The 22727-nt window shown below is 49.2% G+C and overlaps 1 protein-coding gene across 1 annotated transcript in view; it reads left to right on the top strand.

Moving 5' to 3' along the window:
• Positions 1–925: 925 nt before the first annotated feature.
• The window catches only part of Neurl1 (neuralized E3 ubiquitin protein ligase 1), an 82633-nt gene continuing 60831 nt past the window's right edge, over positions 926–22727 (top strand). The window contains exon 1 of the mRNA XM_057778200.1: positions 926–1533. Coding sequence (XP_057634183.1) covers positions 1449–1533 — 85 coding nt within the window. The 5' untranslated portion in view covers positions 926–1448. The remainder of the gene's footprint in view (positions 1534–22727) is intronic.

Below are 22727 nucleotides of genomic sequence, written 5' to 3'. Positions count from 1 at the left end.
TCATGCCTTTCAGGACTCTGGGTCAGAGTGGTTGGCGTCAGATTAGAGTAGGGATGACTTAGAGAAGCAGGAAGGCCATTGGAGGTGGGGTAGGATGGACCATCTTCTCCCCCAACATCCTTAGGGAAAGAAATGCCCCAGATCCGAGTGGGAGAATGACTTCCTGGCTCCCTCCTGCAGGTTGCAGCGCTGAGCTACACTGATGGAAGAGTCACGTGAGGAGGACGTTTACAGAAGCTCCCTTCCTCCAGGAAGCCACCTGGACTACCATAGACCTGACTCCTCCTCCCCAAGTCTCTCAGTTTTCCAGCTGACAGAGTCGGTCAACTTGGAACCGATAGCTCTCTCCTAGTTTGTACCTAAGCTTGATTCTGGTCTTGTGGTTCTCTGGTCTTGAGCATGCAAATCTCAAAGTCAGGAACCTGACTGAGGTTCTGGTTGGGACCTCTTGATGAGCGAGGGGGAAGTACCTGTATTCTTAATTTCAATTTTCTTGATCCATCATCCACTCACTTCTGAGCGATTTAACTAACCTGTGCCAGGCCCTGTACCCGGCGTTAGGGAGCCTCCATTAGTGCTACTTCGCCACTCCCTGCCATCGGACACCCAGCGTTATGGAGGTCCTGTTCCGCTTGTTTTCAAGTTCTATGTCCCAGGACAGGAAAACGCTCAACCTCTGGAACCCGCATCTATTCTTGATGTCATGTCCTGAGCGGTGACGCGCTGGCCCCCTAACTCCACCCCGGTGCCGTCCAGAACTTGTGGCCAGCGGGAACGCGGCGCGCCCCGGGGCCACATCTGGCAGCGCGGGTGCGCGCGTGTCACTAAGACGCTCATTCACCGGCGCAGCTGTCGCCATAACAACCGGAGCCCGGGAGTCCTGGCGACGCTGGGGCGGGGGTTGAGGGCGGCGGCCTCGGGAGGGACCCGGCGGGAGCGGGGGCGGTCCACACGAGCCGGGCGCTGCAAGCTCACCCGCGGGCGGGAGGGCGCCACGCACGTCGCCGCGGCCGTCCCCGCGGGCGGGGACCGAGCTGGCCGCCGAGCCTCTGAGCAGTCGCGCGCCGAGCCCCGACTCTATGGCCCGCGGGGAGCGCGCCGCCGCTGCGCCGCCCACCCGCAGCCGGAACCCGAGCTCCAGAACCAGGCAGAGCGCAGCGGCGCGAGCCGCGGGCTGGGGCCCAGGGGCCGGGCCGCCCCGGGCGCGGGGCATGGGAGCACGGTAGCCGGGTGGCGCAAGGATCCCCGCGGCGGGCAGGACCCGCCGAGCGAAGATCGCCAAGCCCAGGGAGAGCCGGAGACAGCGAACCTCCCGCCCCCGGCCGCAGCCCCGCCAGGGCCCTCCCCCGGCGGCGCGCACTCGCGCGCGCACACACTTGCACACCTTTCCTCCGCTCCTGTCCAGCCTCGCCTGGCCCCCGTTGAAGCACCCCTGGGGGCCAGATGCCATGGGTAACAACTTCTCCAGTATCGCCTCTCTGCAGCGAGGAAACAAGAGTCGCGCGTCGCGGGGCCACCCCCAGAACCTCAAAGGTAGGCTTCGCCCGGCCGGGGCGCAGCTGGAGGGCTGCAGCGCAGGTGGAGGGGTGGGCAGAGGTGTGGTTGGGGAGGACCGGCAGGTGCCACCTGTTGTTTGCATTTGGACCACGGTAGAGGCGCTTCTGGCAGTGGAGGTGGACTGGGGCAGCAGCTGATGGGTGCTGATGGTGGAAATGAGGGAGGATGGCGGTCGGTGGGGTGTCTGCGCAGTTCTGTCCCTATCTGCCCTGGCAGCCTCACTGGAATCCCCTCTTGCGATGCTAGGCATGAAGAGGTAGGATAGGCATTTGCGGGATGGATGGGGCAGTGCGGAGGGAAACCCAGGTTTTCCAGCTGAGCTTCCCAAGAGAGTCATCGTGGTCTTCTTTGTATCTACCTTGGGTTGGGGAGAGCCGGCTGTAAGCACTAGTTGCATTTCCAAGCGGAGGGTCTTAGAGATCCAGGTCTAAAAGGGCACGCTCCCAGGGTCTTCTGGCATGGGTGATCTTTTGCACCGACTGAATCAGCTTGGTTTTTCAGTTCACCCAAAGACAAAATATCAAGTCTGAGCCCTAGAAAGAGGGGTAAGGAGCTTTGAAAATGGATGTACCTTCACCAGGAAGGTTTGCTATGTCCTTCCATCCATCCAGCATTCTCTGGGGAGGCCCTAGGCTCAACCCCAGGCCTTACAGCTTCCAACACATCTCTGACCTTTGGAAGATGCTGCTAGGTTCTGCCAGGCACTTGAACCCAGCTAATTCTCCCTGGAAAACCGCTTTCTCGTCATTGTTAGAGCCAGTTGCACATAGTTCTTGGAGCACAATGACAGCTAAAGCCCCAGGGCTTTCCAAACAACAACAGCAATTAAAACACACAACATGAAGCAAAACAACCCCCTTCTCAGTCTCCTGGGATGTGACTAGGGTAGTAGTAGTGGCCTTTAGCCCAGAGTCTTGGTGTTTACAAAGGCTGTTCACATCTTTTCAGGAAGTGCAGAGGCTTCTCTGGTTAGTCAGCAGGAGTAATCATATCCATTTCATAGATGAGGGGACCTGAGGCTTGTTTCAGTTTCCAGAGCCAGTAAGAGTCAGAAACAGAATCAGGCTCCGGGCCCTGAGGGTTCAGAACTCTGCCTCGCTAGGCAGTTAACTTCAAGATGGAGAAGAGATGATGGGCGAAGCGCCGTCCTGCATTCTGATTCTGTCCTTCAGAATTTTACCCCACTCTGCTCGGGAGGGTCAGTGGGTCCTGGTGGATTTATGGGAATTAATAGGGCGATACAGGCACAGGTCCTTTTGGAGTTGTATTTACTGACCTTGTAAATCCTCATAGAAGACCTGAGGAAACGGAGATACTGTGGTACTTACACATCAGGTTAGGATGCTCACGGCAGTATTACTTAGACTAGGAAAGCAAGTAAATGCCTAGGAGTCATGGCATTGCCTCTTGGTGGGGAGGATGTGCAGTCATTAAGATTGCATTTTTAAAGACTCTGATCACTTGGAAAGTGCTCACGGCGTAAGAACAGTTACAACACTATAAAGACTGTGGTCCCATTCCTGTTGTGGTCCTCATTTTGTTAAAAGGCAGTTATGTGAAGAAAAAGGAAAAACCAACACTCACAAAGCAAAGAAAGGAACATTTCTTAAAGCCTCTAGGTAATGAACCATATGGATTTTACTTCCTTTTTATTTATATTTTTAGATTATTTTATTTATATTTTCTTTTCTAAAATGTGTTCAATAAACATGCATTATTCTTTTTAAGTTAGTTTGAGCCCTCCCTCTTCCCTACCTGTTTCTTTTTAGGTTCATGATTTTTTTTTATTTTGTTGTGTGGCCCATTTTTCTTTTTTAAACCCAGGGCCATCTGGTAACCTGTGGGTTGAGGCTATGCACTAGGGTCTGTGGATGCACCACTGAAGGCATTGGCTCTCCCTTTCCCTGGATCTGTCTGTAGGATATAGTTAAGCAGTGAGGGATGGAGTCCTCTGAGTCCTTCCTCTGTCCGTGGCTGGCTGCTGATGCCCAATTTTGCACAGACCCAGGGCAGTCCTCTGTGGTTGTTGAGAGAGTTCATGATTGCAGAGGCTATGAACATCTCAGAAGATGTTTCCACAGTCCTTCCCATAGTGAGCCTCTTAGCGTCTTTCTGCCCCTCTTCCTTAATGCTCCCTCAGCCTTGGAGGGAATGATACAATGTCTCATTTGGGGCTGAACATTCAGTTGTCACGTATTCTCGGCACCTTGTGGAGCCGTACATCTCTGTGTCCATCACATTTCACCGGAAAGAGAGGCTTTCCCGATTAAGGCTGAGTGTGGTAATTGTCTTTCGGTATAAACATATATATTTAGAAGGTAGTTCGACACTCTGTCACGTTAGCTAAACGGCAGGATCCCTAGGTTCTATGGCTCTCCCACAATGGGTTTTAGAAGGTGTTCGACAATACGGAGTATGGATTCCCTCCTATGGAGTGGGCCTCAAATCCAAGCATAAAGTGGTTGGTTACACTTTATGGTTATAACGGTTGTGCCATTATTGCACAAGTGGGCACATCTTGCCTAGAAGTTAGTTTGAAGGATTCACAGTGTGCCAAGACCACTGACACCCCATCTCCCCCAGCAGCTTGCCATCCGGGAAGAGGATTCCATTTCAGTTCCGGCTTGATCTCTAGTTCATGCAGTCAAGGTGTGTGGTAGCTTCAGCAACAGGGTCTTACCCTCCGTCTAGTTCTGGTGGGCATTCAAGAGGAACTGCAAGAGCGTGTATCGTTTTGGGGGTTTCTAGGGCTTCTCTGAGTTATCCCCTACTCGGCACCAGTTTTGTCCGTTTGTCCCAGCCATGTAGGGTATCTCCCTTCCAACTTAAAAAGTTTGGCTATAAGATTGTAGGTTTCCAGTGGTTTTATCATATCCCCGCTGTTTTCGCTGATTTTTCCCGTTGCCTCTCTCCACATGCCCCTCTCCCTTTCCTACTTAAGCCTCTTCACCTTGGGCATTTCCCTTTTCACTTTCATGTTAGCTAGATCTACTATCCACGCTTTCTTAAGGAACCCCTCCCCGTGGCCTCTCTCTGGGCTTCTGGCCTCCACATCAACTCTAAGCTGAGCACACACAGTTAGAGATATTCGGTTATGACCCCCATGGGAAGGGGAACTGTAGCTGGATTGCCACCGTATACTTTTCCCTGTTTCATCTGTTTTCTACAGAAGTATTATTTTATCATTACAATGAGCTGCCACGGGCTGGGGCTGTAACGGTGGCAGAGTGCTTGTCAAAGCTGAGTGGAGGCCTGGCTTCACTCCCCAGCACTGCTAACTAGATGAATAAATAGACCCCTGGTGTCAGCATGTGTAGACTGCCTCTAAGCACCAAAAAGAGACTGTTAATGAGGAAGGAATCTGCAGGCGTCATTTGGGTAAATTTCTTCCCTTACAAATGAGAAGAAAAAGAGAAAAGCACACTTATTTGTCCAAATTACTTAGCAGATCAGTTTGAGGGGCAAAACTGAGCTCTGTCCTTGATGGGTAGGGGTTTACTGGGGGGCAGGCAAATGGACCTTGTGGTTCAGTGCTCACAGCCTGTCCTCCTAAAAGAGACACTGTTCTTTTCCTGGCTCCATGGACGCCTAGAGGAGTCCCCAGGAACTGTGCACCCTTTTATCTAACATTTAGGTTTGGGGGGGGGGATGTGAGAGCTCTGTGTCTCTTTCAGGAGGCAGGAGAAGACAGGAGAGGGGTCCCCACTTTCCTGTACTCATTCACAGATCTGGTAATACATACCTCATATCCTAGCACCTGGGAGGCTGAGGCCAGATGAGTGTGGGTTTGAAGCCTGGGCTGGTGAGATATTGTCAAAGGAGGAAAGAGAGAAGAAAAAAGGGAGGAGAGAGGGAGGGAAGATGAGGGGAGAAGGGGAGGGAGGGAGGGAAGGAGAGGGTTGAGGGAGAGGGGGAGGGAAGGAGAGGGAAGAGGGAGGGAGAGGGATGAGAATGAGAATGCCCTGAAGGCTCGCCCTCGGGTCTGTCAGTCTTCCTCCTTAGCCTGACTTCTAGGCACTTGTTCCCATTTTTCTTCTCTAAGAAAGTGGTCACCCATGGGGGTGGAAAGATGGTCTCGTGGTCAAGATTACTTGCTGCTTTCTCAGAGGATCAGAGTTTGATTCCTAGCACCCATGTTGAACAGCTCACCACCACCTGTAACTTTAACTCTGGGGATACGATACAATCTTTTGGCTTAGTTCCCACATGTGTGAACACACACACACACACCAGAATTAAATCCATCATATTTATTTATTTATTTATTTATTTATTTATTTATTTATTTATTTGGTTTTTTGAGACAGGGTTTCTCTGTGTTTTTTTTTTTTTTTTTTTTTTTTTTGGTTTTTTTGAGACAGGGTTTTTTGGAGCCTGTCCTGGAACTAGCTCTTGTAGACCAGGCTGGTCTCGAACTCACAGAGATCCGCCTGTCTCTGCCTCCCGAGTGCTGGGATTAAAGGCGTGCGCCACCACCGCCCGGCCATCATATTTATTTTGTAATTACTTATTGCTCACTATACATTCCCTTTTACCCTTTCAACACTGCCATGGGCATCCCTTCTGGTAGATTAGTGGTCACCCGGCATTGTATTCTTATTGTGTTGATGTTGACCTAGGACCACAATTTCAGCTGCCCGCCCAGTGTTCTGCATTCAGCCAGCATCCAGCTGTGATTTTAGCAGTGCCTGTCTAGAAATCTGCTGGAGGTAGAGGAACCGACTCCCTTTCTTCCCTTTCTGTTGCAGCTCATTGGTCCTTACCGCTTTAATTAAAACAGCTGCTAGGACCTGTCATAATAGATGTCAGATTGTTCTGCCTGTCAGGCTGATATGAAGTGGGTGCCACTTTTCTCTCTCAGAGATAGAGTTTGGTCTTTCCTGGAGACACACTACTGATAATCCCCTTTGGGTCTGAAGAACATGAATCTCGGAGCATCAGGGGAAGCCAGGTGTAGTTCTGGGCTTAGGACCAACTGACAGTGCCTGAGGAATTGTGTGCTGGGGTTAACACTCTTGGTATCGCTGGCTGTTGTGTGCTTGATGGTTCTGGAGAGGCAAGGTGGAGGGAGGCGTGGAGACACACACTTGCACTGTCGGATTGTTGAAAGCCCAGGTCTGTGTGCCGAGGTCAGAGATGGCAGGGCCGTCAGGGAGAGATTGGGCTGGACATGGGGTACTGCAGGAAGTGAGTGTCAAGGGTTGCGGTGGGATCCTATGGTGTATGGGCAGCGGTGGGGACAAGGCCTGGAGAAAGAGAATATGTGTGTGTGTGTGTGTCCTCAGTGAGTGGTGCATGGTGACTGGGGAGGGGATTTGTGCTTTGTACTGAGAAACACAGGGAATAAGCTCTCCCTCCTCTTCTAGCTCTTGCTGAGTTCTTCCTCATTCTCCACTGAGTGTGCAGGAACAGACCCTTGAGGAAGCTCTGAGGTGCTGGGGAGAAGTTACTCAGCCCAGTGGTCACCCATGGATGGAGAGTGGGAGGGCCACCTCCCCCTTCTAAAAAATTCATTGCAATAAAATTTACATGATGTGAAATTTACTATTTTAATGTATGCAATTTAGTGGCATTTACTTAATTTGCAGTATTGTACAATGACTGCTTCTATCCAATTCCAGGATATTTTCATTGCCTCAAAAGGAAACCCCCTTAAGTAGCTACTCTTGCTTCCCCTGACTCCCTGGCAACCGCTGGTCCATTTCCTGTCTCTATGAACCTGCCTATCTCGGACATTTCATATAAATGGCATCATGATAACTGCTCCTTTCTGTTGGGCTTCTTTGACTTGACATGAGTTGTTTCCAGCCTTTGATTATTATGAGTAGTGGAATTATGAACATTTCCATATTGGTTTTAAAAAATATTAATTTTGTATTATATGTAATATATGTGTATATACACATATACACATATATATAACATATACACATATACATATATATGACTGTTTGACTACATGTGTGTATATGCACCTTGTGAATGCCAAGTGCCTGAGGAGGCCAGAGGAGGCCAGAGCTTCTGGAACTGGAATCACAGTTGTGAACCACACTGTGTATGCTGGGAACTAAACCTGGATCCTCTGCAAGAGTAACCAGTGTTCTTAATCACTGAGCATCTCTCCAGTCTCTGAGTATAAGTTTTTTGTTTGAATTTTTATTTTCAGTTCTTTGGGATGTAAGGATTGGCCAACATTTTAAAAATTGTTTTTATTGAGCTATACATTTTCCTCTGTTCTCCTCCCTTCCTCTCTCTCTCCTCCTACCCTCTCCCATGGTCCCCATGCTCCCAATTTACTCAGGAGATTTTGTCTTTTTCTACTTCCCATGTAGATTAGATCCATGTACGTCTCTCTTAGGACCCTCTTTGTTGTCTAGGTTCTCTAAAGTTGTGAATCGTAGGGTGGTTTTTCTTTGCTTTATGTTTAAAAGCCGTTTATGAGTGAGCACATATTATATTTATCTTTCTAGGTCTGTGTTATGATGTTTCTAGATCTGTCTATTTGCGTGCAAATTTCAAGATGTCAATTTTTTCCCACTGTGTAGTACTTCATTGTGTAAATGTACCACATTTTCTTTATCCATTCTTTGATAAAAATGGGGGCATTTAGGTTGTTTCCAGGTTCTGGCTATGACAAACAAAGCTCCCACAAACATAGTTGAGCACACATCCTTGTGGTATGACTGAGCATTCTTTGGGTATATACCCCAAATTGGTATTGCTGGTCTTGAGGTAGGTTGTTTCCTAATTTTCTGAGAAATCGTCATACTGATTTCCAAAGTGGCTGTGTCAGTTTGCACTCCTACCAGCAATGGAGGAATGTTCCCCTTACCCCACATCTCCTCCAGCATAAACTGTCGTCAGTATTTTTGATCTTGGTCATTCTGATAGGTATAAAATGGAATCTCAGAGTTTTTTGATTTGCATTTCTCTGATGACTAAGAATGTTGATCATTTCCTTAAGTATCTTTCAGCCATTTGAGATTCATCTGTTGAGAGTTCTCTGTTTAGGTCTGTACCCCATTTTCTTATTGGATTATTTGTTCTTTTGATGACCACTTTCTTGAGTTCTTTGTATATTTTGGAGATCAGTTCTCTGTCCAATGTGGGGTTAGTAAAGATCTTTTCCCATCCTGTAGGCTGCCATTTTGTCTAGGAACTTCTGGAGGCATCACAATCCCTGACTTCAAACTCTACTACAAAGCTACAGTAATGAAAACAGCCTGGTATTGGCATAAAAACAGACAGGAGGACCAATGGAATCGAATCAAAGACCCAGATATCAATCCATGCACTTACACTTACCTGATTTTTGGCAAAGAAGCAAAAAATATAAAATGGAAAAAAGAAAGCATACTCAGCAAATGGTGCTGGCACAGCTGGATCTCAACATGTAGAAGAATAAGGTAGACCCATATCTATCGCCATGCACAAAACTCAAATCCAAACACATAAACCAACATAAAACCAACCACACCGAACCTCATAGAAGAGAAAGTGGGAAATATACTCAAACGCATTGGCACAGGAAACCACTTCCTAAATATAACCCCAGTAGCACAGACACTGAGAGCAACAATTAATAAATGGGACCTCCTGAAACAGAGAAGCTTCTGTAAAGCAAAGGACACGGTCAACAGGACTGGCTGGCTTTAAAAATATTCTTCCTGAATTGGTCACCTCACTAAGTACTGGCTATGACGGTGATAGGGAGGTTACCACCCCTCCCCCAAGCTCTAATGCTAGCTAGACACCTAGTGTTTCTCTGTCTTTCTCATTATGACTGAATCTCCTGGGGGTGAGGGAGACCCTGCTAAGGAGTCTTGATTCTGGGTCAGAGCGGAGAACTTCCTTGAGGGTCTTCAACTTCCTCCCTGCTTCTGGATGGAGAATGGAGGATGGGTCTCCCTGGATCAGGTCCTAGCCAGCTTTGAGTCTGACATCCCTGTTGCTGTTTCTCTGATCTGGGTCCACATGCCAGATACTAAGATAGCTGCTTTTTGGTTTGTTTGTTTGTTTGTTTGAGACTGGGTCTCATGAAGCTGAGGCTGGCTTCGCCCTTGTTATGTAGCTGAGGCTGGCTTCACCCTTGTTATGTAGTTGAGGCTGGCTTCACCCTTGTTATGTAGCTGAGGCTGGCTTCCACTCTGTTATGTAGCTGAGGCTGGCTCCCCCTTGTTATGTAGCTGAGGCTGGCTCCCCCTGTTATGTAGCTGAGGCTGGCTTCCACCCCGTTATGTAGCTGAGGCTGGCTTCCACCCTGTTATGTAGCTGAGGCTGGCTTCCATCCTGTTATGTAGCTGAGGCTGGCTCTCCCCTTGTTATATAGCTGAGGTTGGCCATGAACTTCTGATCCTCCTGCTTTGCTGTGTTTTGCTTGCTTGTTTTTTTTATCTGTTTGTGAGTGAGGGAGAGGAGGGGAAGGAAAACGAGAGAGAGAGTCTATGTATTAGTTTTATTCTATCATATGGGTCCTACTCAGGTAGTTAGGCTTGGTGGTGTCTTTACCTGCTGAGCCATCTCACCGGTCCTTGTGTGTTTTAAGAGAAGGTCCTCCAAGATCTCCTGAGTAAATTGGGAGTGTGGGGATCATGGGAGATGATAGACGGGGAGGGGGAGGAAGGGAGGGTAGTGATGAAAAAAATATAGCTCGATAAAAACAAAAAACGCAAAAACAAAACAAAAAGGAGAGAGAGAGAGGTGGGGGAAGGTCTACTCCATTGCCCAGATTGGCCTGAAATTCATTATGGAGCCTAGGCTGCCCTCAAACTCATGACAGTTTCCATGCCTCGGCCTCGTGAATCCTGGGAGTCCAGGTGTGCACCCTCACACCTGGTTTAGCTGCTGTCTTCAGCCCTGCCTCTGTTATCGTTCGTTCTTTCCCATCCACAGTGGCTGCCCACGGCTGTTATCAGATAATCAAAGCTTCCATTCTTTGGCGAACTCAGACATTTCCATGGCTGTCTGGGCTCCTTCCTTAGTTGCCATGACGTTGGCAGACTATGTGAGCCTCACCCTGGATGTCAGAGAGGCTGAGATGAACAGCCATCTACCTCTTCTGTCGGTTTTCAGGTCAGCGTTACCTTTGAACCCTGTTTGCTAATTGTCTTGGTAATATTTACAGTAGGAGTCGTGCGTTGGGTGGTTACTGTGTGCCAAATATGTTCTATGTTGATTTTCCATCAATACACTGCTGACCATATACCATGGCATTTTATAGATGGGGAAACGAAGCTGAGAGAAGTTGACTAACCTATCCTAGATCTGTTAGAAATGATGGGAAGGGCAGATGGGGTGTTTGTTGTCGAGCCTGATAACCTGAATTCGATCTCCAGAACCTGACCCCTGTGTACTGATTTTTGACCGTCACACATGCTGTGACACACCCTCCCATGCATAAATACATGTAATAATAACAGAAAAGATGATAGGCACGGTGATGCACACTTTAATCCCAGCACTCAGGAGGCCGAAGCAGGCGGATCTCTGAGTTTGAGGCCATCCAGTGCTACATAGTGAGAACTTATCTTGGGGTTGAGGGTGGTTGGGAAAGAAATGGCTAAAGCTGGAATTCAAACCCAGATCCTTAGACTTTAGAGTTTGCCACTTGTCTTAGTGGCTGTTCTATTGCTGTGAAGAGACCCCATGACCAAGGCAACTCTTACAAAAGAGAGCATTTAATTGGGGGGTTGCTTACAGTTTCTGAGGTTTAGTCCATGATCATCATGGTGGGGAGCATGGTGGCATGCAGGCTGGTATTGGAACAGTAACTGATCAGCAGTTGGTGGGGTTCGGGGTGAGGGGACTGAGACTGGGCCAGGCACGAAAAGCTCACCCTCAGGGACAAACCTCCAACAAGGCCACACCTACTCCAACAAGGTCACACCTTCTAATCCGTCTCAAACAGTGCCGTACCGTGGTGACCTAGCACGCAAATACATGAGCCATGGGAGCCATTCCTATTTGAGCCGCCTCACTGCTGTACCTACTAGCCTGTCTTGGGTTGGTTTTCTCTTCAGTCGTAGGAAAGAGACAAGGCAAGCTCCAGAGGGAGGGAAGAAAGAAAGTATAACGGAGTTCCTGATGCTCCCTTCGTAGCCAAAGGATGTTTCAGATGACCCTGCTAGTTCAGAATCCCCAGCTTCCAGCTGCCACAACTTCCCCAGTGACTTCGGTTCCCAGCAGCCATGTGGGTGGCTCACAACCACCTATAATTCCAGCTCCAGGAGTTCTTTCTGAAGGTTGCCTTGCCTTAACAGGCAGCATATACTCAAACAGACACACATAAATAAAAACAAAACAAAAAACGTTTAAAAAAAAAAGAAGCCCCGTTTCTCATGGGGCCATCAATAAAGATGAATTCACTCAATCTCCTAGTCAGTGTAAGGCTGGCATTTGCTTCTCGGAGTTTCTGCCCCAGGACATGGAAGGCCACAAGGGAGAACACTAGCATTAGAGACATTTCTCCTTACTGGGGCTTTTCACTGTTCCTGGAATGATATCTTGGCCTGCCCAGGCAACCAATACCAGTACATAACAGAACACTGCTGGCTGAAGGGTTTAGACAGCAGCAACATGTCTCTCACACATGGCTGAAGGCTGGCGGCAGCCTACACCAGCCGGTCTCTTGCCTTATACAGGCCTCCTTCTTGTTGGGTCCTCAACTGACCCTTCCCCAGTGTGTACACACATCTTATAAGACCACTGACCCACAGTGGGTGGTGCAGCTCTCACACTTCATGCTTCAAGACCAGCCATTGGCTTTACAGAGTCCAAGATCGAGGCTAGACAGGCTAAGGCAGAACAGATGGAGGAAGGGGGGAGGGGACTAGGAATTGGGCACTGCATAGCGGATGCCAGGATTGCCTTTGCCCTGGTGTGCAGCTGGCTGGAGCTGCTTCCTGTTAATCTGCGATTATCTCATTCCTAGACCGCACACCCACAGGCTAGAGGCTGAGGGGCTGCTTCTCACGGAGCTGGTTTCTTTGGCAACCCTGGGCAGGATGCAAGTCTCCTTGGTAACATCTGGGAAACCTACTTCAGGGACAGAGGGACAGGAACTAGCCAACTGTCAGGCCTGGTGGCACAGACAGAGCTGGGCCAGACCATAGAGATGGGCAGGCCTGTGAGAAGGGTGGGACTTTGGGGATAAGCTGGGCTGTTTCCTGTCCATTTCTCAACCAGTCAGAGTCCCGAGGCCACGTCCTGTGGGTGTCATTACCCAAATCCTGCTGGTTCGGAAATGAGCAGGTACTGGTACTTGTGTGGTGGGGCAGGGTACTTTAAGAACAGAGGTTTCCATAGGCATCTTTTAGGCAGGTAGGTGGTCTGGCTCTCTTTGTTCTAGCCACAGTTTGGGGGTGATGGCACTCTGGGCTTTGGCAGGGTTTAGGTCAGGCATGGTTTCCTGGGATGCTCTGATTGGGGTGTGGGTCCATTTAACAATCACATACTAAGTCCTAGCAGTGGCCAGCGTTTCTCTAGGACACAGAATACAAAAATAGATGGGGGCTGGCCACCATGGAGCTAGTGGGAAGCAAACAGAAACCAATGATAAATGAACAGATAAAAATGAGTCGGAATATAATAATTGCTAATATTCTAAGAGTCTATGTGGCATGGTCTCTTAAACCGTCATCTAGCTGAACTGTCTGAACTTTAAAAATGGTATTACAGCCAGGCGGTGGTGGCGCATGCCTTTAATCCCAGGCAGAGGTAGGCCCATCTCTGTGAGTTCAAGGCCAGCCTGATTTACAAGAGCTAACTCCAGGACAGCTTAGGGCTGTTACACAGAGAAACCCTGTCTCAAAAAACCAAACCAAACCAAACAAAAAATGGTATTACATGTATGCAGACAGGAACACAGGCAGGTGTGGGGTTCAGGCCACAACTTAGGGGCGAGTCCTCTCCCTCTGTCCATACTAGTCCTGGGGGTTGAATGTGGATTGTTAAATTTGATAGTCAGGGCCTAGACCTGCGAAGCCATCTCACCTGCCCACTCTTTTAACGCTTGGAATGAGGGCTGACATGTGCTATAGGAGCACTTTTAACTCTTTACAGATGGGTAAAGTCACATGGTTGATACTAAACAGAGCCAGGAGGACTGTTAAAATGTGTCTGACCTTAAGCTACCACTTTCAAAAGAGTGTAACTCAGTTGAAAGTGCTCAGAGCCTTGGGCTAATGTGCTGGTGTTTGCTCATAATACAAGCAATCGGATGACAGAGGTAGGAGGATTCAAGGTTATTCTTGGCTACATAGTGATCTCTAGGCCAGCCTGGGCTACATGAGGCCCTGTGTCAACAAACAAACACAGAAAGAACAAAACAATAACAACAAAAAAACTAGTCTAGAATGGTGGTGTCTGCTTGTAATTCTATTGCTTGGGAGATTGAGACAGAAAGATTTTGAGCTTGAGGATATACCAGGATACAAAACACACTCTGTTAAAAAAAAAAAAAAAAAAGGCAAGAGAACAACTAACAAAACAAAACAAAACAAAATGGAAGACATTTCTAGAAACAAAAATTTTTAAAATCTTGACCTTTGATCTACAGAGCCCCTAGTGCTTGGCCCATAGGCTGAAAGCCCCACCTGGTCCCTGAGGTGGACTGGCCACTGTGGCCACGTACCTGGTTCAAATCATCATGATGGGCGGGCGTGCAGATGGAAGGCAGCCCTGGCACAGGCAGCTGCTGATGCCGAGGGATGCGCCGGCCACCAGTGTGTGGCTGCTTCCTGTCTCTCCAGCCTCAACCTCTGGGAGCCCAACAGATTTACAGCATCTTCAAGCTCAGCCTGGAGAGGCCCAGAACAGCTATGAACACCTACTTAAAGTGAAGTGTAAACCCATGGTGGCTCTTTCTACCAGCAGTCGGAGGAGTGCCAAGATGTACCCAAGTCCAAGATGACATAACAGAAAAGGCAGACTCCCAAATATGCCTGTTTGGCTCTCCCACCCCAGCCACTGCCTTGCAAGTTGTAACTTGATAGTAAACGTCTTTTTTTGACATAACTTTTAAAAACTTTTTTTTTTAAATTTCAGGATAGTTTTAGATTTATAAAATTACTAGAAAAAGGTATAGGGAATGTCTATAATTTTGGTCTAGTTTGATTTTCTGCGGCTGTACTAAACATCATGACCCCGAGCAGCTTCGGGAGGAAAGGGTTTATTTCCTCTTACAGTCCACTCAAGGGCAGTCAAGGCAGGGACTTGAAGCAGAAACCACAGAGGAACGATGTTACTGGCCTTCTCTCCAGACTGGCGTTCAGCTGCCTTTCTTACACACAGCCCAGGCCATTCTGCCCATCAGTGGATTGGACTGTCCAACATCAATGAAGAATCAAGAGAATGCCCCCAAACATGCCCACAGGTCAGTCCTATGGAGGCAGTTCCTCTTCCCCAGATATTATAAAAGCCATACACCTGGTTTTCCTAATTCTTTTCCTCATGGTGCTGGAAGTTGAACCAAGGTCTTCGTGCATACCAGGCGAGTGCTATACCATTCGGCTACATCCCTACCCCCAGTTACTCTGTTATTAGAATCTTCCATTAACGTGGGATATTTGTGACAATGACTGTTCTGACCCCGTGTTATTAATGTCCGGAGTAATTTAGATTTTCCTCAGTATACCCTGTGTCTTTTCTTGATATCAGGATCCTCATTTAGGATAACACATTATATTTGTAGCTAACACATTGTATGTATACTTGTTGGACATTTGGAGACTTACTGGAATTTGTCCAATGTTCCCTCTCATGATTAGAAAGTGGCTGTAGTCTTGGAGAGAAAGATTCTAAAATGTCAAGTGTCCTTTTAACCATGTTATACCTGACTCTGGACGGCGGAGTTTTATGGCATCGAAACTGTAGAAACAAGACCAACACGAGCGAGGTTCCCTCTCTGGACTTTGAGCCCAAGGCAGAGGGACACAGCCATGTTCAGGAGGGATCCATGCAAATGTGAGGTTAGCCTGGCTTACAGAACTGGTTCTGGGCCAACTTGGACCACAGGGCAAGGCCCTGTCTAAAAAAAAAAAAAAAAAAAAGTCTGAGGGTGTGTTTCAGTGGTAGGGTGCTTGCCGAGCATTTGTGGGGACCTAGGTTTGATCTTTAGCCCCACAAAAAGCCAGCAAAACAAAGCAGACACCAGGTGGGCATGGGAAGGGACCACGTTGCTGCTGGCTAACAGAAGACAGCAGCGGGCTTTTATTGATTGTTCCGGGGTGTGCCAACATTCAGGAACTGTCTACTGGTCATGGCAAGGTTTACAAAGGCCTTTTCTCTCTTCTGCACAGTACTTTCCCTTGAGGTTTTCAGGTTCATGGATGGTCGACTTAACCCAGGAGCTGCCGAGTTCCTCGGCATAATCTACCCTCATAGTTTGGTTTGTGTCTTCATGAGACAGAAGGACTATAGGTATTGGAGTTGCTAAGAAAGCCCGAGGGCTCAGGAGAAGAAACACCCACCAATCCCAGTGGGCAATAAACCAAATAAATGCTGACTTGTGATCTTGGGCAACATATTTTAAAATGGCCACTGTGTCCATAGCAGAACTGAGTAGAGTCTGGCCCAGGCTTAAGACAGCAGAGAGACAGACAGACTGTCTGTTCCATTCTCCTCATTCAGCAGCTATGCATGCCAGGTCCAGTGATGAGGCGGCAGTTTCAGCAAAGTGACCTCACGTTCATACATAGCAACCAGGGCAACCGTCGCCACAGCCCAGCAGCCATGCTTGAGATTCCGTTTATAATTAATGCATCACCCATTTTCATGACCTTCAAAATTAGTCGTGAAAACTTTAGTTTGATTTTATTATTTTGTGTGTGTGAAGTGGTTGTGGGTACTGACAGAGGCCAGAATAGGGAACTAGGTCCCTTGAGAGTTGATTTACAAGAGCTAGTTTCAGGACAGCTAGGGCTATAATACAGAGAAACCCTGTCTCAAAAAACCAACCAAACAAACAAAAAAGAAGTGAAGGAACCTGGGTGGGTGGATGGGTGGGCACAGACAGGCATGCGGTAGTTGGGGAGGCAGGTACTGCCTCGTGCTGGGACCTCCTTTTATTTGGGCTGACACCAGAAGGTGCTGCCTACTTTGGGGGGGGGCCTCCTCTGTCATTTAACCCTTCCTTAGGATGTCCTCACAAACCCACCCAGAAGCGTGTATCTTAGCTGATTCTAGATCCAATCAAGTTGTCAATCAAAACTAATTATCATATTTATCAAAGGGTATTATGTGGGGTGTGGTTTTTCTTTGGAAATAATTTCCCATTGTCTATCGCCATCTTGAACCCCACAAATTTTTAGCTTGGTTTGATCATTGGGCTCCTATTGTAACTTGTCCACAGTCTGGCCTGTGGCCTACTCCGGTGTTTTATGACAAGATGGTTCAGAACATACCTTTGAGGCAACCAGATTTTGTTTTCTACGCTGCCCTTGTGCTAGTTCCTACCAACATAGCCCACTACACATGCTTTCAGGTCGTCAGCTGGTTCACCACTGTTGCCGCTGGCCTTGAGGGCCTGGCTCAAGCAGCATTTGCCCCCCACCCCCATGCTGTGCTCTGTGGAAGAAAGTCACCACAACAGCCACCATTAGGAGGACAAATAATGCCCTATCTCGTCTCCTAGGCTGACCTCAAATCCTCCTGCCTCAGTCTCTGGAGCCAGCATGACAGGTCCACGTCACTCTGCCTGACCCCACTGCTTCTTTACTCAACCAAGGCAGTTGTGTCTGCAGAGAGACTTAGAGCAAATGATAGGGAGCGATTGTGGGCATTGACTGAGTTTTGAACCCAGGGAGGCTTCCTTAGGTAAGCGACCTAGTAAGAGCAGGGTCTACGTCATGTTTCTAGAGGGAGAGTAACCATGCTGGACAAGACACTCTCCACATGACTGCCTCCCTGTTAAATAGCACAGGCTATCCCACATGTCCTTGTTACATTCATCTGGGAGCACTGAGCTGGGTGTGAGGAGTGCAGGTAAGGCCCAGGAAGGCTCTGGTACCCTGCACTGAGCAGAGGACCAAACTTGAGGCCGTTGGGAGATGCTGTTGACCTCAGAGGGACTGAGTCAGACCAGAGGCCTCCAGTGCTCCTGACCAGGGAACTTTGAATAGAAAACCATTCAACATCCACTTCCTTGTCTCAGCTGTCCCGTTGTCTGTCTGTCTGTCCTGGCAAGTAACTCCCTGGCTATGTGTGGAGAGCAAACTAGGAGGAACGAGAGTCCCTTCTTCCTGGGCTGGAGGAAGTGAGGGAGGATGGTTATTGATTTACCTGGATGGCATTTTTTTTAAAGCTCTATTCTTCCTAGATGCCACCTGACTACTCCAGAGGTCAGAGTAAGGACAAAAAAGGGAAGGGCCTTGCCAGGGCCTGCCTGGCATCTGTTGAGAGGCAACTCATGTCCCCTTGGAGATCAATTCTAAAGGGGAGTGGCCTGCAGCACTCCTGTGACAGAGGGAGGGGCGCTTTGCTCCAGTCAGAACTGAGTGAAGCCGTAAGGAGTCCTTAGCTATGCAAAATGCCCTATGAAAGTTTCTCAATGGGGGAAAGATTTATTTCAGTGTCATTTCTGAGGTCCCAGTCCAGAGTGACTCGGCTGAGGTGAATCAGGACAGCACGGCAGGAGCATGAGGTACCGAACAGAGCAGTTCACCTTCAGTGGGCGGGAGGCAGAGAATGTCAGCAGGTTCTGCGGGGCCCCCTTCCTCAAGGGGCCACCTCCGTAGCCCATTCAGTGTTAGTGGCTTGATTCACTGACAAAGCTTGAGGTCTCATGGACTGGTCACCTCAGTAGTGCCACCAGCTGATGACCAGGCCTTTAACATGTGGACTATGAAGGGCGTTTCATATCAAAACGGTGAGAGATTCTATGCACAAAACCTCATGAGGTGCAGAGGCTGAGGGACCAGCCAGGTACCTGGCTCTAGTGTGGATTTGAGGAGACAGTCAGGACAACACAAGCCACCAATGTCATTCACATGAATGTTTTTCAGCAGAGGGCAGCCCACCTAGAAGCTAGGGCTCAGCCTTCACAAGAGGATCCTGTCTCCTTCACTGAAAAGTGAGAGGAGACCTGTCTCGGGGAGATTGGGCCTCTTCACCAGAGCTGAGGTGTATTAAAGCCAGGCGCGAGGTGCACACATTTAATCCCTGCACTTGAGAGGCAGAGGCAGGCAGGTTTCTTGGGTTCAAGGCTAGCCTGGTCTACAGTGCAAATTCCAGGAGAGCCAGGGGTACACCGAGTCCCTTCTCAAAAAGAGAAGAAAAGAAGGAAGGAAGGAAAGAAAAAAAGGAAGAAAGAACGAAAAGGAAAAAAAGAAACAAAATATAGTAAGGTATGGTGGCACATACTTGCATGCAGGAGGATCATGTGTATGAGGCTAGCCGGGGGATGTACAGCAATATACACACTGCCTCCCTCCCTCTCTCTCTCCCTCTCCCCTCTCTCAAAAACAAAATGAAACAAAACCCCAAATCCCTAAGCTAAATAAAAATAGAACAAAACCAAAAGAAAGAAAACAAATAATTGGCTGGGTTGGGTCTTGAGGAGCTGGGTTTGCTCCTAAAAGCTCAGAGGCTCGTCCTGAAAGAGAGGTGGCCTGGTGGTAAAACTCAGTTCCTGGGGTTCCAGGTTCTATTCTGGGGTGAAGCTACCATTTGTTGTTTTCAGGCAAGATTGCGGGTTGATGCTGGGGTTGTTGGTGCTGGGGACTAGGTCCCGTGCTGGATGAGGACCCACTTCTGGAGGGCAGCTGTCCTCATCAGTGTTCAGGATCTTGACTGCACTTGACCTATGGCCAGACATCCATTAGAACTCAGGTTTTTAGCATTAGGGTGAGGCTTCCTTTTGGGGCTTAGAGTTTGGTTAGCAGGCCTTGTGGTGAAGAGACTTCCTGGGGCCATGAGGAGATAAAGGGGCCAGTAGGGTCTCCAAAAATGATCCCCCTCTTCTCCGCTCTTTGCTCGGACCCGAGACCATAGCTAAGTCACTTTCGGCACTAGGTCTCTGGGTGTCAGCTTTGGCCAGCCAGTGAGGCTGTCTCACTGAACGCCATCCACACCCACCTGAGCCTTCCAAAATGACACTAATGGTGTGCTCTATGGACACGGATGGCCATTACTCTGTGAGTCAAATCCACAGTGACAGTACTTAAGCTGCCCCAGGCACTGCCAGCTTGGTCCAATTAATGCCAATTGGATCTTAACTTGTGCTGAGTGGCCCCTGGGGAGAGGGAGTGCTCAGTAAGCAGGATATGTTAAGCCTGGGTCTTGAGGGCTTGGTACGGGATTGCTCAGGAGGGCCGGCCATCCAGAGTCACGCCAGGCTACGTAGGCCCATAGCTTTGTTTCCGAGTGGTCAGTTACTCTGCCCAGATGGTGGACGAGATGTTTTAGGCCATGGTTGAAGGGGCCTGGCTGTCTTAGTGGCTGGGATGCAGAGGGATTGGCTTTTTGCTTTGGCTGGCCTGGTACCTGGCAGAGAAAAGCCGCGTCTACAGAGGGCCTCGTCCTCATCTTCTGTCCCACGGCCTCCAGTGTGGGTCCCTCTCAGAGAGCTGAAGCTGTTGCAAAGAAAACGTTCTGTTCCATGTGTCCTGGGCTGTCAGCTTTGCGAAGCCTCCTTTTCCTTTCTGGGTCTTGCTCAAGCTTCCCACAGGCGGGTCTGATATGTTGCCCATGGACTGCACTGAGGATCATGGAGAATGTGGCCCAACACAGAACTGTAAATTATATAAACTTTATGAGATTTTTATTTTTGTTTTGGCTTTTTTTTTTTTTGGTCAGTCAACTGCACAGTTCTTGGGTATGAACTTTGCAGTGACAATTTTGAGTCGCCATGTGACGTGCCTGTGAGAGAGAGGGATGTGGTCTTGGGCTTTATTTCCCGTTTCCTCCCAGGGCCCTCCTAGCTCCCTGTCCCCACTTGTCCAGCGGGTTTTGAGTTGGGGGCGGGTCCTCATTGCTTCCCAGCTCTCAATCCTTTCTGCAGAGGGACCTACCCGACTTAAAGATCCCTTCTCTTTTTCAATGCTGAAAGTGGTAAGTGGGGGAAGCAGATTCTCGCTCTGTGGTGCCTTCTTTCCCATTTTGAGAATGTCTCCCGCAGTACGGAGTCACTTCCCTGTGGCTGGGAGACTCACGACACCCGAGGCGAAGGGCAGGCTCTGCTAGCAATTCTGTCTGGGTCTGCAGGTACTCCACCTCCGGCTCAGCTCTTTGCGCCTGACCAAGGAGGCTGTGGGAATCCGATCCAGATGCCGACCTCTGGGAAACCCCAATGGGCCTCTGGAGCTTCTCGAGGACATGGTAGGCAAGGCTGGGTCAGGCGGCCATGTGAGCCAGAAGTGTGAGGAGGGAAGGCAGTGGTGAGCATCAGCCCTCGTGGACCTCGGGCTCAGAGGACCTTAGTAACAGGCTGAACTGTTCCATGTCCTGCTTCTGTTTGAGATAATGCTTGGTTAGTAACGAAAGCCCGACAAGTCCTGGCTACTGTCATTCTTGGGCTCACCTCGGGCCTCCTCTCAGATGTCCTTCCTTTAGGGAGCTTTCCCTGACCAGTGGGCTGGGTCAGATGGCCTTGGTGTCCTCCTCATTATTGTGGTTCCCTATCTGAGCGATGATTACACGGTCAGTACCTGTTTGCTTGTTGGTGACTTTTGCCACCTCTGCCGCCCACTGCTGGCCACCATCCCCAGTGCCTGGCACTCACAAAGGGCATTTAATGCGATTTGAAATGAATGCAAAAAAAAGGGTTGTTCTGGGGAAATTCAGGCTTAGGACTGCCAGTGTTTTGCTGTTCTCCTCCTCTCCCTCCTCCTCTCTCCCTTCCTCTTTCTCCCTCTTCTTCCCCATCCTCCTTCTAATTATCTGGAACCTAGGGTCCTCTGTATGCTAGGCAAGAGATCTATCTTTGAGTTGTACTCTTGGGTCCCCACTTTATTGCAATGACATTCCTCAGTGCCAGAGCCTGGGACTGAGTTACTGACAGCGCAGGTTCTTTCTGGTGCCAGACTGTGTGCCAGGGTCTGGGCACCAGGCTCATGGTCCTACCCTCATAGAACTGGTTGCTATGGATCGCTGGGGTGGAGGTCAGAGGTTGGAGAAGAGGAGAGGGTAGACAGGCCGAGTGAAGGGAGGGAGGGCTCTCCAAAGTAAAAGTAGGTTTTGTTTATTTGAGACTGTGTTACGTAGCCCAGGCTGGCCTTATTCTTGCACTAGCTGAGAATGACCTTGAACTTCTGATCTTCCTGCCTTTGCCTCTAAGTGCTAGAAGTAGAGGTACACGTCCTGACACCCAGTCTGTGCAGTGCTGAGGATGAGCCCAGGGCTCTGTGTGTGCCAGGAAACATTCTATCATCAACTGGGCTGCATCCTCAGCCCCTTGTTTGGTCTTTTGGGAGAGACTTGTTAGGTAGCCTGGCTGACCCAAAACTCACTATGTGCACCAGTCCGGTCTCTCATGTACAGTGGTCCTCCTGCTCTTTCTCCTGAATGCTGGTTGTTGTGGGGACATGCCTGGAGGCCCAAATGAAGGATGTGCTTGAGCAATGGTGAAGTTTGATAGACACAGAAGGGTATTGCCTCGGGATGGAACGGCCTCTGTCTGGACCAGGCGAGTCTGGCCACAGAGTGGGGCCTGAATCCGAGGATTCCAAAGCTGTAGGAAGCACTGGTCCTCGTTCTCCCACCTGTACCTAAGTGACCCTGGGCAGGTCACAGTCCTCCCCTAGTGTTGGTATATTCCCCTCGAAGAGGGAAACAGTGATGCCCGCCTGCCTTTAAGCTGTGAGGCACCGTGGCAAAGGCCTTGAAGGAAAGGAGGGCAGGCCAGAGGGCAGGCGGCTATGGAGGGGTCCCCTGTTGGGAGAACAGGAGGGCCATCTTGCTTTAGGTTTCTCTGTTTGCTAAGTAATTAAATGCACATCTTAGGCAGGTTGTATCCCCACTGAGGGAGGCAGCTGAAGTGGCTGGGAACTTGGTGTGTGCTGGCCTGGAAGTGTCCAGGCCCTTGTCTTTCCTTCGCCTGCCTCCTGGTGTCTGGGCTAAATCTGGTAGTGGTGGTGCTAGTGGCGGTGGTTGTCATGTGGTGGCAACGGTAGTGGTGGTGGTGGTGCTGGTGGTTGTCATGTGGTGGCGGCCGTGATGGTGGTGGCTTCTCAGGG

Source organism: Chionomys nivalis, chromosome 8 (genome assembly GCF_950005125.1).
Source record: "Chionomys nivalis chromosome 8, mChiNiv1.1, whole genome shotgun sequence".
Lineage (NCBI taxonomy): Eukaryota > Metazoa > Chordata > Mammalia > Rodentia > Cricetidae > Chionomys > Chionomys nivalis.
This window is presented reverse-complemented; position numbering and strand designations above follow the sequence as displayed.